This window comes from Carassius auratus, chromosome 15 (assembly GCF_003368295.1).
Source record: "Carassius auratus strain Wakin chromosome 15, ASM336829v1, whole genome shotgun sequence".
Taxonomy (NCBI): Eukaryota; Metazoa; Chordata; class Actinopteri; order Cypriniformes; family Cyprinidae; genus Carassius; species Carassius auratus.
Window position 1 is genome coordinate 21123388 of NC_039257.1, and position 24078 is coordinate 21147465.

General features: G+C 38.6%; 1 protein-coding gene across 2 annotated transcripts; it reads right to left on the reverse strand.

Annotated features, from left to right (window-relative positions):
* Positions 1–1327: 1327 nt before the first annotated feature.
* On the reverse strand, positions 1328–22880 carry LOC113115361 (E3 ubiquitin-protein ligase rififylin-like). 2 transcript variants are annotated; one of them, XM_026282888.1, is made up of 8 exons: positions 22667–22880; positions 21975–22034; positions 14207–14404; positions 9203–9574; positions 7486–7551; positions 5215–5425; positions 4928–4951; positions 1328–4277 (listed from the first exon to the last, which is right to left on the reverse strand). In XM_026282888.1, the coding sequence occupies exons 3-8, from the start codon at positions 14381–14383 to the stop codon at positions 4096–4098; spliced, it is 1032 nt and encodes a 343-aa protein (XP_026138673.1). In that variant the 5' UTR covers positions 14384–14404; positions 21975–22034; positions 22667–22880; the 3' UTR covers positions 1328–4095. The 2 variants fall into 2 exon arrangements, with proteins under 2 accessions (XP_026138673.1, XP_026138674.1); XM_026282889.1 differs by lacking the exon at positions 7486–7551 and having other exon boundaries at positions 22667–22879.
* Between the last annotated feature and the right edge of the window lie 1198 nt (positions 22881–24078).

The window sequence follows — 24078 nt, forward strand, 5'->3', positions numbered from 1 at the left end:
TAGACATGACTGTCCCCAGAGAATTCTCTCAGATCATGGAAGAGAATTTATAAATGAAGTAAGTCCATTGATTTTTGTAATAATTTGGGTTAGGTTTATTTGAATAAGGATTGTTTCACTGTAAAATCATCCTACATAAATATTTTATAGTGGTAGGACAATCTGATGATGTTCTTGGCACTGTGCATTGCCTAATAAGAATCTTCGATAAATTACTTTACGTATAGTGACAGGAGCGAAGCAGTAGTACGCAGTAGGATTTTTCGATGAGGTAAGATATATCGAAAGATACAACTAAAATGTTGCGCTTCGGTAGGAAAATCTGACGAGGAAGGACAAACCGACAGAACACCGGCAAACATTTACAATTCTGTTTCCAATATGTTTAAAACTCCCTTCATCACTTCACTTCTACAGGGTTTACGATTATACAATACACCATTATTTAACTATTATATAACTTATTATTCACCGTCACTGGACAAGTGCGGTACGGGAATGTTTATGTTCATGATTTCTGTAAATACCAATCTATCAAAAATCAGTTCCCTTTCATCCACAAGAGGTCACTGTGTACCATCAAGCGGAGGCGATACTGTGAGTCCTTTATCCAACGTGGTGCCTTTATTATACTGTAATAACTAAATCTAAAGAATCTAAAATGGTTCACAGAGAGTTTTCAGAAGACCTGATACAATAATTAAAATACTACAAACGTGTACAAATTTGTTAGGTTTGGAGTTACAAAGGTTAAAAACTGCTGTGCTTTATAGCTAATCAAATAATTCACAACTAAATCTCACAGGACTTTATTATAATTACACAAAACGTATTAGCAAATACACACAAACGTACTTAATATTGCGATTGCTAAGTGTTAATATGCTTCATTGCATCATTCCACGTGTTTGTGTTCACTTTATAGAATTCTTTTGGAATGTTTTCATTGGAGTGAAACAGAACACATACTCCATTGTTAAATGCTGTGCCGATTATATGGAGTAAGAAACTGCTTTTAAATGGTGAAACACTTGTGGACAAATACTTTCGTCATGCTTCATCAAGACATGTTTATTTGCGCAACTCGTTCGCTTTATTACGTTTGAACCCTCGGGAGGGACGGCCAATAGTCTGAGGAGCCAACAATGTAGCTCAATAACAATACCCCACCCTCATCTCTGAAAACCTGATAGCTTCACCTGATGATAACAGAGCCATGAACGAGCCGCGTGCACCCGCAGACCAGCAGAACCGGTTCACGCGCCTCTCCGCGCGTCACCATCCATCACTGTTACTGCACTTCACAAACAAAACGAGCAGACAAACATGCTGGAAGTGTGTTTTAATATAAACAAATCTTTAACAACATACACAACATCTACTTTGGTGGTTTTTATAAGTTTTAAAATACATCTTATCAGTTATTACGAAATTAAGGCTGTTAATTTCACACCATTCCACACAAACATCTGTATTGAAAATACAAGTGTTCCCTCTTTATATTTACAACATCATTAACTTGAACAGGACATGACAACATTGATCATCCTTTGCATGACTACCAAAGAAATGCTCGTATTTCACAGTGATAAAATCAAGTTTAAGTCACACAAAGTCTTTGAGATTTGAACGCAGAAGCTTTTTTAGAGTCCCACTTCAATTGTTTCATTTATTACCATTTATAGTTATAAAAGTTTTCTCTTTGGGAAAGAGATTCCCGTTACAGAAAAGCTCTTAAGGCAACCCTGAAAAAAATATAAATATTCACCTTAACTTTTCAAACCTGTATTATTTTCTTCATTTAAAAACCAAAAGGAGATATTACGACGCATGTTCAAGCTTCTAAACAGAGAGCTTGGATGGTGATTTAAACTACCAAGCTCTACAAAAAAACCCAAATGCATCATACATTTATTGTAATAGTCGATCTGATTTGTATGCTATATTCCAAGTCTTCCAAATCCCTTCGGCCTCAGCTTTAAAATCCCATTAGCAGTCACATATTTTACCAATTCCCATACGTTACTGTTCACAAAACATGACTTAAAGACGTCAATCCTGCTGCAAGGCATCTAATGGCACCCGTTTTATAATTTAATATAAGCATGAACAAAACTAAAAAAGATGTACTGTCTATTTTTCTGTGGAGACTAACAGTATATAATAGAGAGAATATGTGACTGGAATGACATTAGGGTGAGTAAATGTCAAAACGATTGTTTTTAAGTGAATTTTTCATGTAAGGTACTAATTAAAAAAAAAAGTGGTGCCAGTGAACACTAACATTCCTGCTCATCCACGCGGCCTAAAGATAGCACTAGTCGATGCTAACTGAATCTGAATAGCTGGAGGGAAGGGAGGCAGGCCTTCACTCGTCCTGTGACCTGCGAGGCACTGGTGAAGTGTTGAAGCATGTTCACCTGATATCTCCTCCCCAGATCAGTCTAAAGTGCTGCTAATGGAAGAAATCTAGCGCAGACCGTGCTGAAACAACACCTCCACTGATCATTCACAGCACTGAGTCCCGCTGCTACCGAGGGAGCGAATGACTGTCCTGCCAGAGAGCACACGCAATGAGCCAACAGCACGGAGGAGGCCTCTGCCTAAACCAGATCAGATCAGATATTCATTCATAATCAAAACCATCCATCAGGAAGGGCTTCGGACCGAGAGGCAGCTGTATATGAAATTCCCATAAAACCAGTCAGATCATACTTCTGTGGAGCCCCACACACGATATGTGGACGAGATCATATTCACTGTGGCCACGAATTAAGAACGAGTTAGCAAAATAACAAATTAGCACTCAAATGAGGGAAAGAATTAGTATGTCACAAATTACTAAAACAAGGCAATTAATTAGTATGACATTGACACGATTTAATAAAGAGGCAACGTGGCCACAAAAGACTAGAAAAGGGAACAAATAACTACAACATGACCATTATTTACTAAAAAGATAATTTAGAAACATAGTCAGATTTGACTAAAAAGAGTTGACGAATTAGTACATGCTTGTTGCACACGATTACGTGCAATTTACTAAAAAGTGGTACAATGTTGCTACAATTTACTTAAACAAGAGAACTAATGGTACTAAAATTTACTAAAATGATAATTAATTAGCATGATTTGGCTACAATTAAATAAAACGAGGGAATGAATTTGTGCTAAAATTTAGAACTGTTGAATTAAAAACAAAAAACAAATGTAGTAGTAAAATGGACTAAAATAAGGGAACAAATGAGTACAACATGACCACAATTTACTAGGAAGAGGAGACGATTAAGTACAACATGGTCAAAACACAGTAATGAATTAGTATGTGGCCACACTGAAATAAATGCATAAAACGTACACATTATTTTCCTTGCATATCATGTGTGGGGCTACGTATACCTCACACCGAAAAAACTGAAAACTGAAGTTCATCTGTTGGATCATTCAGGTTGTTCTGCATTAAAACATTTTCTTGACAGTCGTTTTTGATTGGGACACAGTCTTCATGAGATTGATCGAGTTGTAATGAAGACCACACCTTTGTCTCTCTAGATGATCTGCATTCGCTCATGTGAGATGAATCAACAGACTCGAGATCTGACGAGACTTGTTTGGCAAGTCTCATTCCTGTACATTTCACAGCGTCAGTCTGGATGATGGTGTAGAGCAAACCCAAGATCCAGCATTTGGGGTTTAAAAAGAAAGCGGAATGAGAACTGAATCAGGTGTGTGACGAGCACCAGGGCAGTGCATCGTGGGGCACTTCCAGAAGATGCTGTCTGTGTGTGATCATACAATCCTTTCATTGTTTACTAATGTGGGAAATGGCAGAAACAGGCATTTATGTTGCGCCGAATTGTGTCAACAAACATGTGACATAATCCCATGATCAAAAATAAAGCTTCCTCTTTAAAACATCTAGAAGGCACACTTTGAAGAATCAAATCTGAAACTGAATCCAGTAGTTATTGCTCAGAAATCTGCATATCTTATTCGCGATCGTTTAAAGTGCCGCAAGAGAATTGTGCGAGTATGAAAGGCCACCTGAAAGCTCTCTACAGTATCCTGTGAGACAGCGGTGATGGATCCTGTGGTTCAGGATCTGAACACGTGCACAGCTCGCACCACGTACTGCCGGCAGATCGGACACTCGCTCATGCGCTTGCCGCACTTTGTGCACGTGACCATGTGTCCGCACTCCAGAAGAACACAGTCGATGGGCGAGTCCATACAGATCTTACACAGGTTCTCCTCCACGGCCGGCCCAGGTCCGGCGTCTGTACAGAAAACATCACAAACTTTCTATCAGCATGAAAAAAAACACTAAAGAGTGCAAGTGTGTGAATATCATGACATTTTGGTCGACATTAAAAATGCAGATTATAACCTTCACTTAAAAGCATCTTTTTAAATGAATTTTGATATTTTTTGGATGGGTTAAAGGGGTCATTTGATGCAATTTCAAATTTACCTTTCTCTCTGGAGTGTTACAAGCTGTTCGTAAACAGATAAGGTCCTTAAAGTTGCAAAGACTAAAGTTTCAAAGCCAAAGAGATAATCTTTATAAAAGTTAGACTTGTCTATTCCCTCCTAAACAGCTCTTTTAAACACGCCCCCACACGTCTACATCACTGTGTAGGAAGATTTGCATAACAGCGCCCAAATGTTCACTCAAAGGAATGCACTGTAAGTCGCTTTGGATAAAATCATCTGCTAATGCATACTTTTAATTTAATTAACATTTAAAATGTTGTTAAAGGTTTTCTAAACATTATTAAACCAACATGAAAACCAATTATATTTCTATATATAAATGACTGATAAAATTATTCATAGCTTCACAGTAAAATGACATAAACCTTGACTTGGAACTTGAAATTAAATGAACACTTAAAATATTAAATGAAGTCATAAGAAATCAACCCACCTGTACCTTCTGTGGCATTAGACACTGTAAAAATGAAATACAGTTTATGTTAATGTACAGAAATAATACATTCAACTTTTATATTTAGACATACTTCAGAAAATGTGATCAATGTTTGCCCAAGCCACTAACTGCAAAACCTCGTTACCCTTTAAAAATATCCCAAATCTGCAGGTTACACTGGAAAACCAGCACAAACCAAACTATAAAAACAAGACATCCGTGTCTCAGAGCTGAGCGGCGCTTCATTCTCACGCTGACGCATCTGATCACACCAAACTCTTTACCCATGTTCTGCAGGTCCTTCTGGTCGTGGTACAGACGCGTCACTCTCTCCATCAGCTCCCATTTCTCACAGCAGCCCTTATAGTCCACGAAGTTCCTGGCCAGGATCTCCTTCAGCTGCCGGACGCTCAGATCCTCGATGTCCTCCACTGAGCGGAGGTCAGAGAGAGACGCCCGTCGCCCCGGAGCCAGCACTTCCTCCGAGTCTGAGGACTGACACAGAGAAAGACAGCATGCAAACATCCGTTTATCTCGGCCTGAGAGGTAAAGGATCTCTTGGCATCCCAAATGCATGCAAACATCCCTCCCCTGAGAGACTTCAGAGAACAAGAATCTGCCAAATCAAGGACAAACGCTAGAAAATGAAAGTGTATCATTTATACTTTCACTTTTGCTGATTTAGAACAAGGTTTAACCCCAACCACAAAGCAATCCAGAGATGAGTAAAAAGCCAAACCACAAACTGACACAATGAGCAGAAAGATGAGACATGCAAAGATAGACGCAGGAGATTAGAAAACACACAGATGAATCGATTAATGCAAGGCAGTGTGAGGACAGTGTGTGACTCCACATATACTGCTGTTATGTCAACAATATACAGTATGCTAATGCTAGGCTAATGTTTAATCAAAACGACGTAACTCAATCTTCTGGTGAAAATGACACTCCTCTGTTGACTGCAGCAGAAGGTAATTATATGTGAAAATGTTGGATATCAATCTACTAAATCACACCATATTCATTCATCCACGCCAGAGGAGAACCAGTCTTCCGACTGAGGCTGTTTTTTTTCTTTCTTCACTGCTTTCACCTGATGGAGTTTGGGTTCCTGGGCACTGTCGCCTTTGGCTCGCTTAGCTGGGCTTTAAAAGTCTCTTTAATATTCAGCATCATTATTGATCTGACGGCACTGAAACTATCAGATGGGAATGAAACTTGAACTGACTTTGTTTCCTATTACATATTTGTAGAACTGAATGGAATCAACCTGAACTGACTAGAGCTGCGCGGAAACAATAGGAACTGTATAAAGCGCTATAGAAATAAAAGTGATTTGGTTTCTCCAGTCATTTAGTCCAGACCCCAACAATCGACTGCAAGCACACATTCAGTTTTAACCTCATTGATGGGTAAAATCAAATCCCAGTCCCTTTTTTTTCTCTACATAATCCATTATTCACCACAAGATTTGTTGCTACTTCCATTAACTGTGATTTTTCACACTAGTACTAGTCACCCCATACATGAAAGATCAGTTGATCTGATTGGCTTCATTCACTGGGAATGGATTTACCCCCATCTTTACCTAGTTACAAGTAGGGATGCACGATCATGATTTTTTTTTTTTAAGCAACAAACAAGAAAGAAGGAAAGTGTGCATAAACAAGATGTTTATTTGGTATTTAATAGGCCATACTTGCTTTTGGCTATTGAAAACAATAACGAGGTAATAATTCACATCTATATTGATGTTTTATATTTACTTGAGCCAATGAAAAATACATAACTATTGTCTCAAGTAAAAAATATAGATGTGAATCATTACCCTACATTTTTTAAATTGGATGAATGAAACACTTTTTCTCAGTGTGCTACAGCAGGTGATTTTTAAATCAAATTAAGTCGATGTAATTTTAAGGTAAATTTTAAATAATAATCCTATACAGAACTGACGTTTACTTTTGGCTTTTCAAACGTGTATGCAAGTTTTACTATAAAAAAAAATCAGTTTTGTCAGTTTAGTCTATCGTTTCTCATCCAACACGTGAGAAGTGGAGCTGAACATCGCTTCACTGTCTCTGCTTGTGTAGGGACAGGTACAGCACAGGGAAAGGCTCTTATTTTGTGCGTCAGTACACCAGCTGCTGTTCACTTCCTGCTATCTGTGCCTCAGACGTGTAGCTCAAGCCAAAACCGTCCGGTTCTGATTTATGGCCGGTCAACCGGTGCATCTAGACAGAGTCTTCATTTATGCATGAACTATCACTTTAAGACGTGAAAAGAGTAAAACAGACTTTCAAAGAAGCAGTGATTCATCCCAGCCTGCAGCCAAGCTCTTTCCCACGCTCACAGCACCCACATGGAAGCAGAAGACATTCTTTAAACTCCGGAGAACGCCATAAATCATCTTTTCATTGCAGAAGAACGAGAGGGAGATTCATAAGCATTGTGAAGTGCGCCAGGTCACTGTTCTGTCCTCTGCCCCATTTAATGCCCCAGAGAGCGTAGCAGCAAGCAGAAGAGGAGAGGTGAGGAGTTTCAGGAGGTACCTGCGACTCCTGCTCCACCTGCAGCTCAGCATCCATCTCGCTTTCAGCTGTCGCCTCAGCCAAGCTCTAAGGGTCAAAGGTCACAGCCAACACAGTTCAACACAGCTGTGCTTCCCATCAAACTCATTTTAAGTCACAACAGTGTTCTTAAGTGTCTGTGTCATTTTAAATCGGGATGGGGCCCGATACTGAGCTCCTGTCCTCGTACTCGTAAAAACACTCGCGCACTTCTGTTGTGTGATCTCTGATGTTCACTCACTTACCACACGCATATGGATTAAAACTAAATCATACAAAAAGGCAATTTATAGGTGCATTGACTATAAACATGATTTATTTTCAACCTTAGGCAAACCTGACTTCTGTCGAGAGTGAATCTAGCAGTCTGTGTGTAATGCGCTCGGCAGGATGATGGCTAAAGGATGATGACGCCTGAATAAGTATTGATGTGGAAATACTGTCAGACAGCTGAATGAATCATTTTCGGTTGATTGTAATCCATTACATATCTATCAAAGTTATCTAACATTATCAAGATGAATTTGTTCTGACACAGTTTAACTATGAGTTCTTGTCATAGTTTATTCGCTATAGTTTAGAAGATTGTAATAAAATGTGATAATGTGAAATGTTGAAGGTGTCTGAATGCATTTTGGTTTGACTGTATCTGTTTAATAAATGAAGTTAACCAGCTAACATCGGTATCTGTACTCCGTATCGCCAAGTCCAAAAAAAAATAAAAGTATCGAGTGAGTACTGGAAAAAGTGCTTTCGGTGCATCCCTAATTTTAAAGCTGTGCTGTACTGTGCTGTGTGAACCAAACCGGGAAGTGAAGCACATGCAAGCGGCTGTGCATACAGATGAATTCATAAGTTCAGTTCAAAAACAGATGGTTTAAAAAAAAAAAAAAAATACATTGAGCAGCAAAAACGGTTTTCAAGATTTAGTAATAATAAAATAAGTTTTTTTTTTTTTTTTTTTATCAAATCAGCATATCAGAATGATTTCTGAAGCATCATGTGACACTGAAGACTGGAGTAATGATACTGAAAATTCAACTTTGATCACAAGAAGCTGCTGTCTAAATTAGAGTGTTAACGTGATTATTTTTTACAATTTAATTCACACTCAAATTTTCCACTAGGCATTTAAAATATTAGAGTTAACGCAGGGGCGGAGCTAAGTTTGTCCACATGGCATTCATTGAGAGACAGAACATCTTTAAAAAACATAAAACAGGATACATTTTAGATGTGCACTCTACTTCTCATTAGCGGCAGGCACAGGTCAAACCAGCACAGAAAACAGTACAGGTGACAAGGAGCTTCATTAGAGCAGTGAACTGCGGTCAGATGAGACGTCGTCAGGACATTATGTCAGTAAACATTTGTTTTCCGGTCGTGTCAGTCGTTATACTGCGCTCATAACATGTACTCTTCAGTTGCATGCACAAATATGGCAGCATGCACTGTAGCCTGTATCATTTAATAAACTTCAGAAATCCTGTTCACCAGTGGCAGCTCTTAAATTAATAGCAGCCTAATAACCTAATAACACAGCTGCTGTGAGGTCTGTTAATCAAAGAACAAAAAAGAAGCTTTTGAAGCTTTAACTATTCATCTATATTATATACACACACACACACACACACACAAAATAAGGTTTCCTAACCTCTGACCAGTAGTGTAAGTACAAGAGTTATTATTATTATTTTACCTGTCCATCTTCTGTTGCTGGAGTCTGAGGCCCCAGTTCTGTTGTGCCATTGTTGGTCGACGGGCTGATGGTTATGACTGGAGCGCTAGGCTCCTGTGTGGTCACTGTGGGTGGAGGAATGTGTGTGTCAGATGTAGGCGTCTGCTGGCCGAGAACCAGCTCGACCAGCTCCTCTTTCTCACGGCACATCTGCGTGGAGATCTCGTGCAGGTGGAGGTAGTCTCTCAGATCCTTCACCTTGAGCTTCATCAGCTCGGCGCGCTCAAACACGATGCCCCGGAAACGCTGGCAGGTGTGGCACATCCGCGGCTGGAGCTCCTGCTGCGTGGAGCAGCGGCTGCAGTAGTTCTTCTTGCAGTCCATGCACACGTGCTGCAATGAATAATGTGAGGGTGAAAGCCAGGTTAAGAGTGGAACACTATTTCTAATCTTACTTAAGTAGTATTTAACAGTTAGGAACACTGCATTTCGCAATTGACAAGGACATTAATAATAAGAATAATAATTCACAGGATGTAAGAACTGGGTCAAAAGCAACACTCATTCGAAGCACATCCTCTGTTTTACAACATTATGTCTGATAAACAATGAGCTGCACTGTTTCTTCAGGAAATATTAACACAACAGAACTCAAGTGTAGTGTTCTGGAAGTCACAATGTCATTCAGTCAGAGCTGCGGAGAAACACACTACACGTGATTACGGCTGTAGCTATCGAATATTTTAGTAATCGAGTATTCTACCAAAAATTCCATCGATTAATCAAGTAATTGGATAAAATGTGTTTTTGCTTAATTATATTGACGCAATATTGAATATCTGATGGGTAGGATTGGGCAGCAGTGGCTCAGTGGTTCATTTAGGTTGTCTACAAACCGGAAGGTTGGTGGTTCAATCCCCGGCTCCACCTGACCAAGTGTCGAGGTGTCCTTGAGCAAGACACCTGACCCCAGCTGCTCCCGACGAGCTGGATGCTGCCTTGAATGGCTGACACCGCAGTCGGTGTGTGAATGGGTGAATGTGAGGCAAATTGTAAAGCGCTTTGGATGGCCATGTGGTCTGTTGAAAGTGCTATATAAATGCAGTCCATTTACCATTAAAGGTCAGGACACCGGACTTTTATTTTGACGGGCTGACGTACCTTTACAGCTCTGTGTATGTGATGTGACGCTAGTTTTACTCGAATCAAAAGGTCAAATGCTCATGAAGTGACTCTCAGAGCAGTTCTGGAGATGTTTTTCATTTGTTCACGTCATTAGTGAGACAGCAGACGCTGAAATTACCGCGAGCGTCACGCGCTTGTTAATAAAAGGAAGTCGCGCTTCTGCTCCATTCATTAACAGAGAAATGCAGAACATGCAGGATTCATATATAAACAAACTGTTCCGGCTTAATATTTACAGATATTAGCCCATATCGTGATTTGATTGAAGTACAATGACCTATTTTTGATTAATTCATTCAAAATTTGGCAAAATTCCGTACCATTCCGCGTTAAACTGTAAATTCTGTTTTTATAACTGTATTCCGTGATTCCCTCTGCCTTTTCTGCATCGTGGAAATCATAGGGCCCTAGTTGTGGTATGCCAGCTCTATCTTGCAATGGACACACGCCATGACGTTCTCTTTACGTTTGCCCGCGCGCTCAAATCAAAACACTGCTGACTCTTTGCAGTTTGCGATTTCGGATGCAGCGCCTGTGTCTCCTTCAGCTTTGTGGGTGACGTAAACGCGTTGTGTCACATAAAAAAATAATTGCGAAAGAACCTGACCTGAGATTTAAAATAAATTAAAAGAGGCTTCGAGGCAGAGGAATTTGCCTCAATCATTTTTTTGTAATCGAGTTGCTCGAGAAATCGTTTCAGCCCTACATGTGGTATAATTTCCTTCCACTCACTGATACTTTACTGCCTAAAATCCACATTCATGTCAAATAAATCATTCTCATTCAGTATTCACATGTGAAAACTAACCAGGAAAGAGATGTGAGGATTTGGAGAGAAAAATGAAAGTCTCTTGCATTCCAGGCAATTTAATTCATTTTTTTATATTGTAAATTAAATCGGAAGAGCTGGCCACAAATTCACTGTATATGTTGTCTTTTTCATTTACTTAAAGCAGAATACAAAGGAAACATTAAAATAATCAGGAGGTAAATAATGCAGCGGGCTGAAAAGAGCTATTCTAAAAGCTAGATATTGATGTTATATCATGTCACATTAATAAACCAACGGCAATTTTATGCTACTAACTTCTGAAACTGCCCATTCAGTCAAAATGATGAATAAGGATTTTTTCAGCACAAACTTATGATTCGAAATGATTTAAGGCATTTTGAGTGGAACTTCCCCAAACCAGAAGTGCCTCCCACAATTTAAAATGCAGTAGATAAAAGGTGGACACAACAAACACCTCCCCAGGTGGTAAACACGGCCCTTAACGATGACTGGTGAAGTGTGTTTTGGTGCTCAGTTCGATCCACTCTAACAGCGTTTCTGTTCTCAAATCCAATACTGCACCTTTAAGGCCATGACACAAGATCGCCAAACTTCTGCTGTCACCAAGCATCAGTTAGCCTAGTTTTCGCGGTTTTTGCCACCAGTTCCTTCATCTTGGTTTGGTGCGTCACAGCCTTTACGTAGGTGAAATATTTTGTGAGGTCTAACACATCTCTGTAGACGCAACCCATCAATGCAATTACAGCTTCATTTATAGGAAACTATTTTCATTACCAAATTACTGGTGAAGCGTTACACCACCAACAATTTGAGGTGAAATCCTCAAACAGAGATAAAATAAATACCATTCATTTTTCTCAAAAATAGGTGAATTTATTTTATAATGATCACCAACAGTATACACATTTAAAGACAAACTTTATGTGAACTTCAAGGTTGATAATCAATGGTGTATGGTTTTGTTCATTATTTCAGAAGCCATGATGCCACATTATTTAATATTGTTACTGAACAGTACATGATTCACAATAACAAGTGCATGAAGCACTGTGAACGGTCTTGTACACCCTCAAGTCTCAAACTACTTTATATAATACAGGTGCATCTCAATAAAGTAGAATGTTGTGGAAAAGTTAATTTCAAAAAAGTTAATTTAAAAGTTAATTTAATTCAACTCAAATTGTGAAACTCGAGTATTAAATAAATCACAATACACTGGGTGAGTTGGCCAATCAGAACAGAAAACGACTGTTTGAGAGAGACAGGGCATAGAGGACCTACAGTAACGTACAGTATTGGAAAAATACTGTGTCAACAATCTGTTACAGCAAATACACAAAATAATGATCTTTAAAAAAGCATCATATGACCCCTATTTGAAAATACCTTTTTTAGCTTTAAACCAAAGTTTGTAATGTTGTGATTCACCCATAGCTGCTTGGTTTAGTCAACAGCTTATAATGCATCACGGGATGAGAAGGTTTCAAATCAGTTGTTGTAATACTGAAGAATGAAAATAGCTGGTTTGGTTCAAGGCTTGGAAACCTTTTTGCTTTTTCTTTTGTATTATTGAAGAAAGAATAAGCTTCTGCTGAAAAAGAAAAACCTGGGTGGTCACTACTGAGCTCTACTCAGATAACAATACTAGATGTCCTAGCCACTAGTAAGTCTACTAACAGCTTGTGTTCAAACATCAAAACCTTCCAATCTCATTTCTTCAAACAAATCTTTTCAGGAAACCAGATCCCGGTGTGTGTCTGCTCTTACGTAAGCGGTGTGTGCAGGAATTCCATGAATGTGGCGTGACAGTGCACTACAGTAAAGAAGTGCTACAATGGCTGAGACATCGATATGCATCGTCGTACTGTCATTCGAGCTACAGTTTACAAAGTGCATTCTGGATAATTCACGCTGGATGAGGACGCTCACACAATGAGTCCAGTCTCTCACTCAAAATGTAAAACAAGAGGTTGTACGGCATATATATATCGGGTATATAAATAAAATATATGTATATGTATAATATACAAATAAAATATATGTATATTTTATGTACCCGATCTGCAGAAAATGCCAGGATCAAAGCCAATACCGATCCTGAGTATCAGATCGATGCATCCCTAGAAAATATAGTAATTATACCATAAATGCATATAATTAAAGTCCACTGTGTTTCCCAGTCAACACATAGGCTAGGTTTAAAGGCAGTAGAGCTGAATGTTTTTGTCTATGGTAAAGTTTTAATTTTGCCACTTGCTTGAGCAACTTCATATATGAATCTAGAAGTAAATGCAAAAGTAAAAAGCATTGAATTATGCATTTCTTATATTTATTGCATTTATACACGCCTATGAAAGACTGTATTACTGTACTGTGTAGAAAAAGAATCACGATGCTAATAAAAGCAATTTTTTTTACTAACAATGTTTGGATTTGATATCAAATAATGGATAAATGTTGTGTTTGTAGTAAAGAGCAACGGATCAGTTCTTCTGCACTGTTTACACACCACACATAGACTTCATATGAGAACGTGTCAACCTGGTGCAACACTCCCTCAATAAAGCTCATGAAATCAGGCTTGTGCTGTGTGTACGCTATAGTGCAACAGTTGAACAACACGATCCAGTATGTTTTGCTATTAAAATGTTCATATCGGTGCATCCCTAATTTCCAATGTTAACTAGTATTTTACAGTATTTTACTTAAAACATTTTAACTAATCATAAATAAGAACAGGAATCATTTTTATAAACTCTCTTTGGGGCAACTATCCCCTCAAAGACTTCATAATCAAATGAATTTCCATGACCTTAACAGTCAATGTGTGATTAAATAAGGATCCATAAAAGTAAAACAATTCACATACAAACTGATTCTCTTTCTTTATATAAATATCCATGACTTTTACAATTTTACAATTCCCTGTTATTTCCAATGTTTCCATGACCATGTGAGACGTACTACAACACTAAACTTAGATAAAATGTCATTCACAAGTGCTTGACCTCATCATTTTGTACTAACATCTGTATAAAATTGATTACCTTTCTGGTGTGGCTGTCGAAGCGACCTCCACAGGCCTTGCATGTTGGTTCTGGAGCGAGAGGAGATGGGTAACTGCTGAAGCCCGAGTTGGTGAAGGCCTGGTGACGTGTGCTGCTTCTGGTGTCGTCCACGGTGGAGTCATCCAGACAGAGCCAGCCGCAGCAGCTGGCCCACATGCTCCACACCTACTGCAAGAGCTGGAGAAAGAAACAGACTCTTAGATTACAGCCAACCACACCACTAATTCAATCAACCCAATCTTCAAATACAATCAAACCACCTTAGTCTGCGAAGACAAAGGATGTACTTTCTCAAAAAGTAGATTGGTCTGCTCAAATCAATACCCTCGGAAGTGAATTAGCACTAGCAGCATGAACAAGTTCTTCCAGCATGAGTCAGGACGGCCGGCAAGCTCTCAGCTGGAGTCATTTGGCTGAAGAAGTAGGACTTCCATCATTAATTCAAAGGCCCAGAGCGTCTAAACCACAGGAGCTGTGCAATACTCCTACTAGGATGACACTTTATCCTTCTCTCGCTCACACACACACACACACACACTCCCTATCTCACTCACAGCCAAATAAAGGCTGGCTGATCCAGTAGCACTACCATGGTTACACCTCTCAAAGTTTGGTCACGGTGTTTGAATGAGCTGATAAGATGAATCATTCAGGATGGTAAAACAGCAGACGTGGGTAACTCCCTCCATACACCACTGACCAAAGGAGATATATAGATATAGATATAGAAATTAAAAACCTGTATGACATATCAGTATAGCATTCACACGATACACTAGAGTTATTGTTAACATTAGAGCAAAACTGACACCTCTTTTTTGCATAATTGTGCAATGTTTAATTTAAAGACACATTCTTCAGAATGGTTTTGGTAATCTGCTGGGGCTCTAAACCTGCATCAGTTTGAAGTCTAGCCATTCAAATGTTCCAAAGTCGCTCTCAAACAGACATTTGCTGGTGTTGGAAATACAATATACTGTGATAACGAACATGGACAGTATTGTAATCATAGGCACCTCAAAAAAGGGTGACCATTCTAGATTTATTTTCTAATTATTTCACATTAGTTTTTTCTCCATCAACTGGTTAAAACGCTGGTTGTGCTGGTGCATGGTTTTCTGTTTCTGACACTTTCATGCCCATCATGGAGAAGAAAGGAAGTCAAACAGTATTTTCATGTTCTTTATTCATAATGGTGCTCATTAAACAACACCTAATACTTGAGGACTTCATATTTAATTCTAAACATTTGTTTACACTCGCACATTTCAATCTGGACTAAAACATATCAGTCCAAAAAAAAGATATCTAGATATTTGTTTAAAATGTTCTGGTTCTTTGTTATTGTTCTTCACAGCTGCGTTCTTTTGCACTTTAATCTGTAAACATTTGTTTTATTTAAAAAAAATATATACATAGTGTTTTATCTTATTGTACTTAAACATTCAGTTCTTTTTGCTATTTGAAAAAGAAATAAAAATGATTGGCCTACTTGTTTTTAAGAGGACACCAGTTTTCCACTTGTTTTTGTAATGCATTTCATTACCATGATAATGCAGTATACACATTTCAGCAATGATTGTTTCAAAACAACATCAAGACCTTCAGTTGCATTCATTTGCCATCTCAGTCTAATCATCTTCAGTGCGGACCGCAAACGGCAGACTGAAAGTCAAGCGTGAACAGTGTCGATGCAAATTAGAAAACAAATGAGTTGAATCACGTGCTTGTGTTTTCATGACCAAACCTTGCCAGGTACTCATGTCCTTCTCTAAATTTGGAAATAATGGCCAATGAAGAGAGAATATTACAGAATATTATTTTGGGGACATGCTGCAATGCTCTTTGGTGATTGTAAAAAAAAATGTCATGCTTAAAAACATCAAGAATCATAAAAAGACTACAAACAAAGCCAAGGGAGATGTCAAATAACAAGGAAGTCAAGACACCCAGCAGGACTGGCCGGACTCCCCTGTGGCTCTCTATTCATGGCCTACAGTGCCATTACACACAGATACTGTCATGTGACCCGGCGAGATTCTCCTGGCACTGAAGGAGCAAGCAATCAGGTTGAGTTCTGCCTCAAAAAGCAACAATGCCCAAAGAAAGAGACTAGCTAACAGTAGGGCCCTGTTACTCTGAGAAAATAGTCTCCCTTAGAGTTACATCCCAAACCGTTCTGATCAGCCTAAGAGTTGCTTTAGGCCTGGTTCACACGGGACGATTTAAAAATTGTCCGCCGATTTGCCCAACCTGAGAGACCCCACACACGGCGATAAAAAAAATCACGGGTCTAACAGTTTTGGTCGCTCCGTGTGTGGTGTGCTAGCCTGGTAATACCAGACTCTGCTACTTCACTTTGCTTCGTAGACAGAGTCTGGAATGGCATAAAAGAGAAGTGTTTTCTCTCTCGTTAGGGGGCACTTGTCTGAAGTTTAAAATCATTGGTTACCCGTAAGCCAATCAGATACGTTTAGTTATGACGTATGTTATTCGCCTGTACATCCGCATCGAAGCACAGACATCATGCATCGAAATCAAATCTATGATTGAACTTCCACTGTAAACCTGTTGTAAACACATGATGATGCGAGCGAAATACCGGAGTGAACATGGCTGTAAACGACTTTTGCAGTTTGAAAAAGAGTTGAATGTCCTCCATAACAGAGTGAATTGCATCCCGTGTCTCGTTTCCCATTTCCGCGGTCGTTTCGGTTTTAGATTTCTCTAACCTACAATGTAAAACTCGGCGCTTAGCATATACGTCACGGCTCTCAGCCCGCCCTCTGTTCGTTGATTGGCCCAGCTGTTTCCAGACCGGTGACAAAGAAAGCTCTGACGCTGTATCAGACTGTGTACAGAAGCGAAATGAAATTGAGCGGAAGAAGGAAGTCTGACGTAGTCAGGCTAGTGGTGTGCAGCCACACGGCAATATCAACACATCACACACGAACCGATTTGACTCCCGAGCATTCCCAGGTCAGACGGGAAATCTCGCAAAATCCCTCGAGAACAAACGTGACTTCAGAGTAAACAATCATGGCGGACGAAGAGGATGCAGTGGCCATAGTTTGTGCTTTGTTTTTAACAAAAAAAAAAAGAAAAACAAGAAAAGGCAATGGTCAAGGAGGTGGAGACAACGCGAGCATGGACTATACCTGCTACATCATGATATGGAGGAAAGTTGTTGTTTTATCTCATAGAAATGTTGTTACGTACTACACAGATTAATAACCGTTGAAATAAACGTTCATATATTCGTTTCCATGTGCTCTGGTGGACTGCAGTTGTGGATGTAGTTATGCCCATCGACTTTAGATGTATTTGATATATTATATACGCCAGCTGTTTTGATTTTTTTTCCCGGTACTTACTTCCTCACTGCCTCGTCACCTCGCTTTCTGATTGGCTACACGCCACAGTCTGCGTGATTGTCTGTCCTCGGGGGACACCACACACGAGAAGAAATCGGGCCAAATAAATCCAACATGTAAGGCCTGGTTCACACGGGACGATTTTAAAATTGTCGGCAGATTTTCCAAACCTGAGAGACCCCACACACGGCGATAAAAAATCACGGGTCTAACAGTTTTGGTCGCTCCGTGTGTGGTGTGCAGCCACACGGCAATATCAACACATCACACACGAACCGATTTGACTCCCGAGCATTCCCAGGTCAGACTGGAAATCTCGCAAAATCCCTCGAGATCAAACGTGACTTTAGAGTAAACAATCATGGCGGACGAAGAGGATGCAGTGGCCATAGTTTGTGCTTTGTTTTTAACGGGGAAAAAAACATAAGAAAAATAAGAAAAGGCGATGGTCAAAGAGGTGGAGACGACGCGAGCATGGACTATACTTGCTATATCATGATATGGAGATAAGTTGTTGTTTTATCTCATAGAAAAGTTGTTACGTACTACACAGATTAATAACCGTTGAAATAAACGTTCATATATTAGTTTCCATGTACTCTGGTGGACTGCAGTTGTGGATGTAGTTATGCCCATCGACTTTATTTGTATTTGTTATATTATATACGCCGGCTGTTTTGATTTTTTTTCCCGGTACTATCACTGCCTCGTCACCTCGCTTTCTGATTGGCTACACGCCACAGTCCACAGGCTGCGTGATTGTTTGTCCTCGGGGGACACCACACACGAGAAGAAATCGGGCCAAATAAATCCAACATGTTGGATATCCCCGATTTGAGATCGGAGCGGTCCCGACATTCTTCCGAGCAGAGGAGATTAGTCTTAACACACCACACACGGCAGGAATATTTGATCAGATTATTTTACGATAATCGGAGCATCCTAAGATTGTCGGAAGGGCTGAATCGGGGCTAAAATCGGCCCAATTATCCTGCCGTGTGAACCAGCCTTTAGATATCCCCGTTTGAGATCGGAGCGGTCCCGACGTTCTTCCGAGCAGAGGAGAGCAGTCTTAACACACTACACATGGCAGGAATATTTGATAAGATTATTTTAGGATAATCGGAGCATCCTACGATTGTCGGAAGGGGTCAATCGGGGCTAAAATCGGCCTAATTATCCTGCCGTGTGAACCAGCCTTTACAGAACCTCCACGATGACAAGAAAACAGAGGTCAAGAGGTGCCACTCAAGTACAACAGTCATTTTGCTTAAACCTCAGATACTCGCAAGCTTACACATCTTGAGAGACTTACTGGTTTTGACACTCATGAGAGTCTAAGAGAGCAGGATATGTGGGCTTTACTTGCCACAACAACAAACTAGTTTCCTGTTTGTTTGTTGCACCACAATTACTTATTTTAAGAAAAAGACTGTTAAATAATAATGTTTTAATTATTAGCTCAGGATGGTTATACCACCATAGTATCTTTGACAAATAAATAAATAGATATACCCATCTACATTTTCCAAATCTCTTGCTCTATGAAGGGTTGAAGGGATCCTAAGGCAAGTAAATAAATGTCTACAATTAATTGTAATAGGGGTGGTGTTAGCGCAGTGGATAAGACACAGGTCTGTGGTGTGGGAGACCCGGGTTCGAATCCACTGTGAGACACCAATGTGTCCCTGAGCAAGACACTTAACCCCTGTTTGCTCCAGAGGCGTGCGACCTCTGACATATATAGCAATTGTAAGTCGCTTTGGATAAAAGCGTCAGCTAAATGAATAAATGTAAATGTAAATGTAATAAAGGATCCCATGGATGAGGATCCCATTCAGTGGTGAAACGAAAACAAAACTTCACAAAACTTAGTCTCTTAACACACCGTTATTTGTGAGTCCCTCCAACGTCTGTGCCGTCAAAGCGTGTTTTTCAAGCCAACTTTGCCCCGATCATGTTTACATGCCCGTGTTTCTTAACAAGAACATGCAAAACAATAGAAAAAAAAAAGCAAAAAAGATTTGCTGACAGTTTAAAAGTTAAATGTGGGCTACGTTCTGTACAATAGCCTAATTGCTCCAGGCCGCTTTACGTTTTTTCGTTGTTCACTTTTTTTTTTTTATCTGTAATTTTTCTTTGTTTGCACACATTGTTAAAGGTTTTCAGCTACAAAACACGATGTGTAATGTTCAAGCTTATTGTAAGCTTGTTCAAAAATGACAGAAACAATACATTTTGCTGAAAAATAACGTTTGTCTCAAACTTAGTTTAAATAAACGAATATTTGAATTTGTTTTTTGTGAGCTCAAATATTCGAATATGATATTTGTTGAAAATGCCCATCCCTAGTCTTAACGCAAATGTACAACCGGCAAGTCGGTCGGACTAAAAGCAAAAAAATAAATTCGAGTCAGTCCTAAATTGACAGGGTCGGGCGGGTTACGGCAAACAAGAATATTTTTAAGCAGGGCCTAAGCAAAAATTAGGAGTTTATTGATGCAAAACTAATAGTGTGTTCCCTAATCTAAAGTGTTACCCATTTGACTAATAAGTTTTATTTTGAAATAAAATTGACAGAGCTCAGATTTTATTTCAAAAGTAACAACGTACAAAATGTATTGTGCTTACTGGATGGAAGATGAACTAAAACAATGCTTGTGTAGTTGTTAACAGCAAATTCTTGGGATTTAAGATATTGGCTCATCAAAACAAAAACTGATTAAAATCTAAAGCATCAACCAAGCCCTCATATACTAAATATTACACATTATTTTTTAATCCGTCATTGGATCTAACCACCAAAAGGATTTCTTCCATTTTTAAACAGGAAACCAAAACTTGCATTCAGGTAAAAAAAAAAAAAAAGGAAGGAAGAAAGATCCCCACAACAAAAACCATCCAATTCAGATTAGTTGGCGTCAGCAAACATGGCAGCACGTGCAAAGTTCACAACAACAATTGCTCTCACAGCCCTCACTGACCAGCTGACTGTAATAAAATACCCCAGCCCAAACGCTCCCTAGAAACACACCAACAATAGCTGCACTGTGACTATACGACACGACACACACCGAGAGCGATCGCTCAACAGCAGGAGGACACTCGTGAAGCCTGCACTGACTGCTGACAGACAGGTCATGTGCCTGAAGGGAAACTATCTGAAATATGGAAAGCATCTGAAGGTAATACGACTGCAGGTCTATGCAAACGGGTGTACATGTCACACAGACTTACTGGGAAATGTGTTCACGTATCACTATTGTTTGCTTTTGAATAGAATGTTTAAATCCGGTTAATAGAATGTTGAATCTGGGTTTAGATCTTTATTTGCACAAGAGTTTAACAGTCCTTACAGGTTCAGCACCCGAGAGAGCCGCCCCGTAAGTAACCAACCACTAAACAACCCAAGGCTTACCAGCAGCGCTGCTACAGAAGCTACAACAAACTCCATTTGCATTTTCTGAGGGAAATACCAACGCATGCAAAGCAGAAATATGAGGGTCACGTGGACGCCACGAGGAAAAAAGAGCTGGTTAACATCATCATCATCATCATGACATCACACTTCCCAAATTTTGAATGGCACAAAATTATATATATTTTAAAATTCTGGTTTAAAACACATGTGCCAAGTTCTTAGAATGTAATCATTTTTTTCTTATTTTTTTTAATGCTGATTTTAACTCTGAATAACTCTACAGAAAGTTTTGATTTAATGATTTTAAAATGTAATGTTGTGTAGCCATCCAGTGAAATAGTGTAATAAATATTTTTTATTTTAGACCTTGAATACATGTTCACTTTTTAAGTGCCATCTTTACAAATATCATGAATTATCAATTTATATAATTTATATTATTAATAAACATTATTGTCTTTTGAGGAGTCAAAATATTTTCTATGACATTTAAAAACTTCAACTAATCTATCCATGTAAAAATAAAAAAATAAAAAAAGGTCGTTAACTGATATTTGTAAAGTTTAAGCCTCTATGATACAATTTCCAATTTTATTTTTTTATTTTGGCAGAAAAAAAATTCTAAAATATTATGAAGCTGTGAGCAGCATGTTCGTTTTTTGGCTTTAAGAAACCACAAAATATTATGCCAAACTTTGTTTTTTTTTTTTTTAAGAATTTCATTGTTTGAATGAGACTTTTTTTTCTTATGATATCAGGACACGGATATGACTCCACCCAGACACATTTCACGTCATACTCTTGGAAAAATACCTAAATTAACTTTTCAGCCATTAAAAAAAAAGTTAATCATGTTTCAAATGAATGTGTGTGTTCAGGTAACTGAATGTATGAATGCCACTGTAATTTTATTCTTAGGATAAAAGTGTGTGGGTTTAACTATTGTTCTCACCTTGAAAATGAGTCCGTGACTTGTAAAGTTTGAGGTTCAGATACAGACAGCCATTGACATCTATAAAGAGAAACCAAACACAGTCACACATCTCTGAGGAACATTCACTGCTTCTGCTGTTAAAACACATTCTCCTCTGACTGAGGATCTGGACATTACTCTGCACAAAAACTTCGCAATTCAGCGCTCACACAATGACCTGGAAACCTCAAACATCCGTGTATCAGATCACTTCCTGATAAAACTTATAAAACTTCCTGTTAAAGACAGGAAAACCTGTGTTCACTAAGACCAATCGTGTAAAACGAGTCATAATTACTACAGAACTGATATTATAGAGTAAGTTATATACACAGGCTTAGCATTGTTTTAGGATTCTATAAAGTTATACATGTAGCCCTTTAAAGCGTTGTGTCAGGATTAAATAAACATAGTTTACAGCAAAGCCAACATTAATAAAGTGTCAGCATATTACAGACTAGAATAGTGTCAAACTTTTGAAGTTACACAGATGATGTAATGTCATCATATAATGGCGTAACTTAGTTTAACAACTAACTTACATTGACAAAGCTAAGCCGTTTTAAACACTAAAGAGTTATATCCCTGTGAGGGAAAGTAAAGACTGCAGAGTTTGTGTAATTTCTTACGTTACTCTCCGTCTTTAGTCGCGAGGACGATATTAAACTTACCTCGGACGAAGCGAACCGCATGTGTCCAAAACTCCGAACTGATCGATAATCCTCACCGATCAAATGAAGACTGTCACAAAAAATAGTCCGCTTTTAGCTTTATGGTTGAACTTTGACAAAGTCGCACACTTCGGATGTTTCGGTTTGTGAGGTAACGTTACTAGAGTCGTTAACAGGAGCGTGTGGCCGCGAGCACGTCAAGTTCAAAACACGAGAACGCGCACGTCCAACGTCAACGCGTTTGACGCACTCATCGAGTTTACGAACTACTGGCCATAAAATAATCCAAATGAAACATACATTAAATATAATAATATAGTATGATATGTAATAATGAGTATAATGTGGTTATTTTTGCTACTTTTCTGTAAAAAAAAAAAAAAAAAAAAAAAGTTAAAATTAATATTAAACTTCCTCTACGAAGCACTTGGCGGCTCAGAAACAAAATAGTTTCACTAATTTTTGTCTTTATTGAAGATACTGGGCCATTACAACGCATAATGCTTTAAATACAGCATCAGGAAACGTTACCTACCTCTTAAATCCCGGTCAATCTCAACCTCCTGTGATTGGTCCATTCTGACCAGCGTTGAGAAAAGTAACACCTGTCACATGATCACCGCTGTGGTCTGTAGTCATTCACGTCTAAATAACGATAACCAAATCGTTTATTTCAATTTAATCTTCAACATTGTAGCTTACCCACTGGCCAGTCTTAAATGCATTAATTTTAGATACATAATAAAAATATTAAAGGAACTCAAAGGCTATCATAATAGTTTCACGGTCTTAGAACAATACTTTTTATTTTTCATTATAGCCTAGATATTTCCAATATCCCAAATACTTTACGTCTTGATTAGCCATATTATAACACTATCAGTTATTTAACTACAAGGTTATTATTATTATATTTATTTATTTTGACGGTAAGCCAAAAGCACAAGCTTCAGTAACTTACGCCATTATAAAGACATGACTAGTCATCTTAATTTTTTATTTTTGTGTGTGTGTGTAAATAATCAGCTTATCAACTGAAATGTTTGAGAACAACCTGAGCAAACTGATGGAAGTATTTTATGTCCTTTCATATACATTTTTTAAATTACAAAACGAGTTATTGAATGGTACAAAAATAGTCTGTAATTTAAACAACCCATTAAATGAAACGTTCATTCCCGAGCTCATTGTATAGACTGGTAATTTTCTATGATCTGAAAAACATAATTAGGATCAGACAGAATTTTAAGGCTGAAGACAGCGCTCTCTGCTGGAATAAAAAAAATTACCTCCATGGTAGCTTGACCTGGACTTAGAATTTGTTAAATAAAGCATTTACTTTGTTGTTGTTGTTGTTCAAGGCATGAGCGTGATCTTATGTCTACGGCATGTTGTTCGTCTCAAGTCTCAAG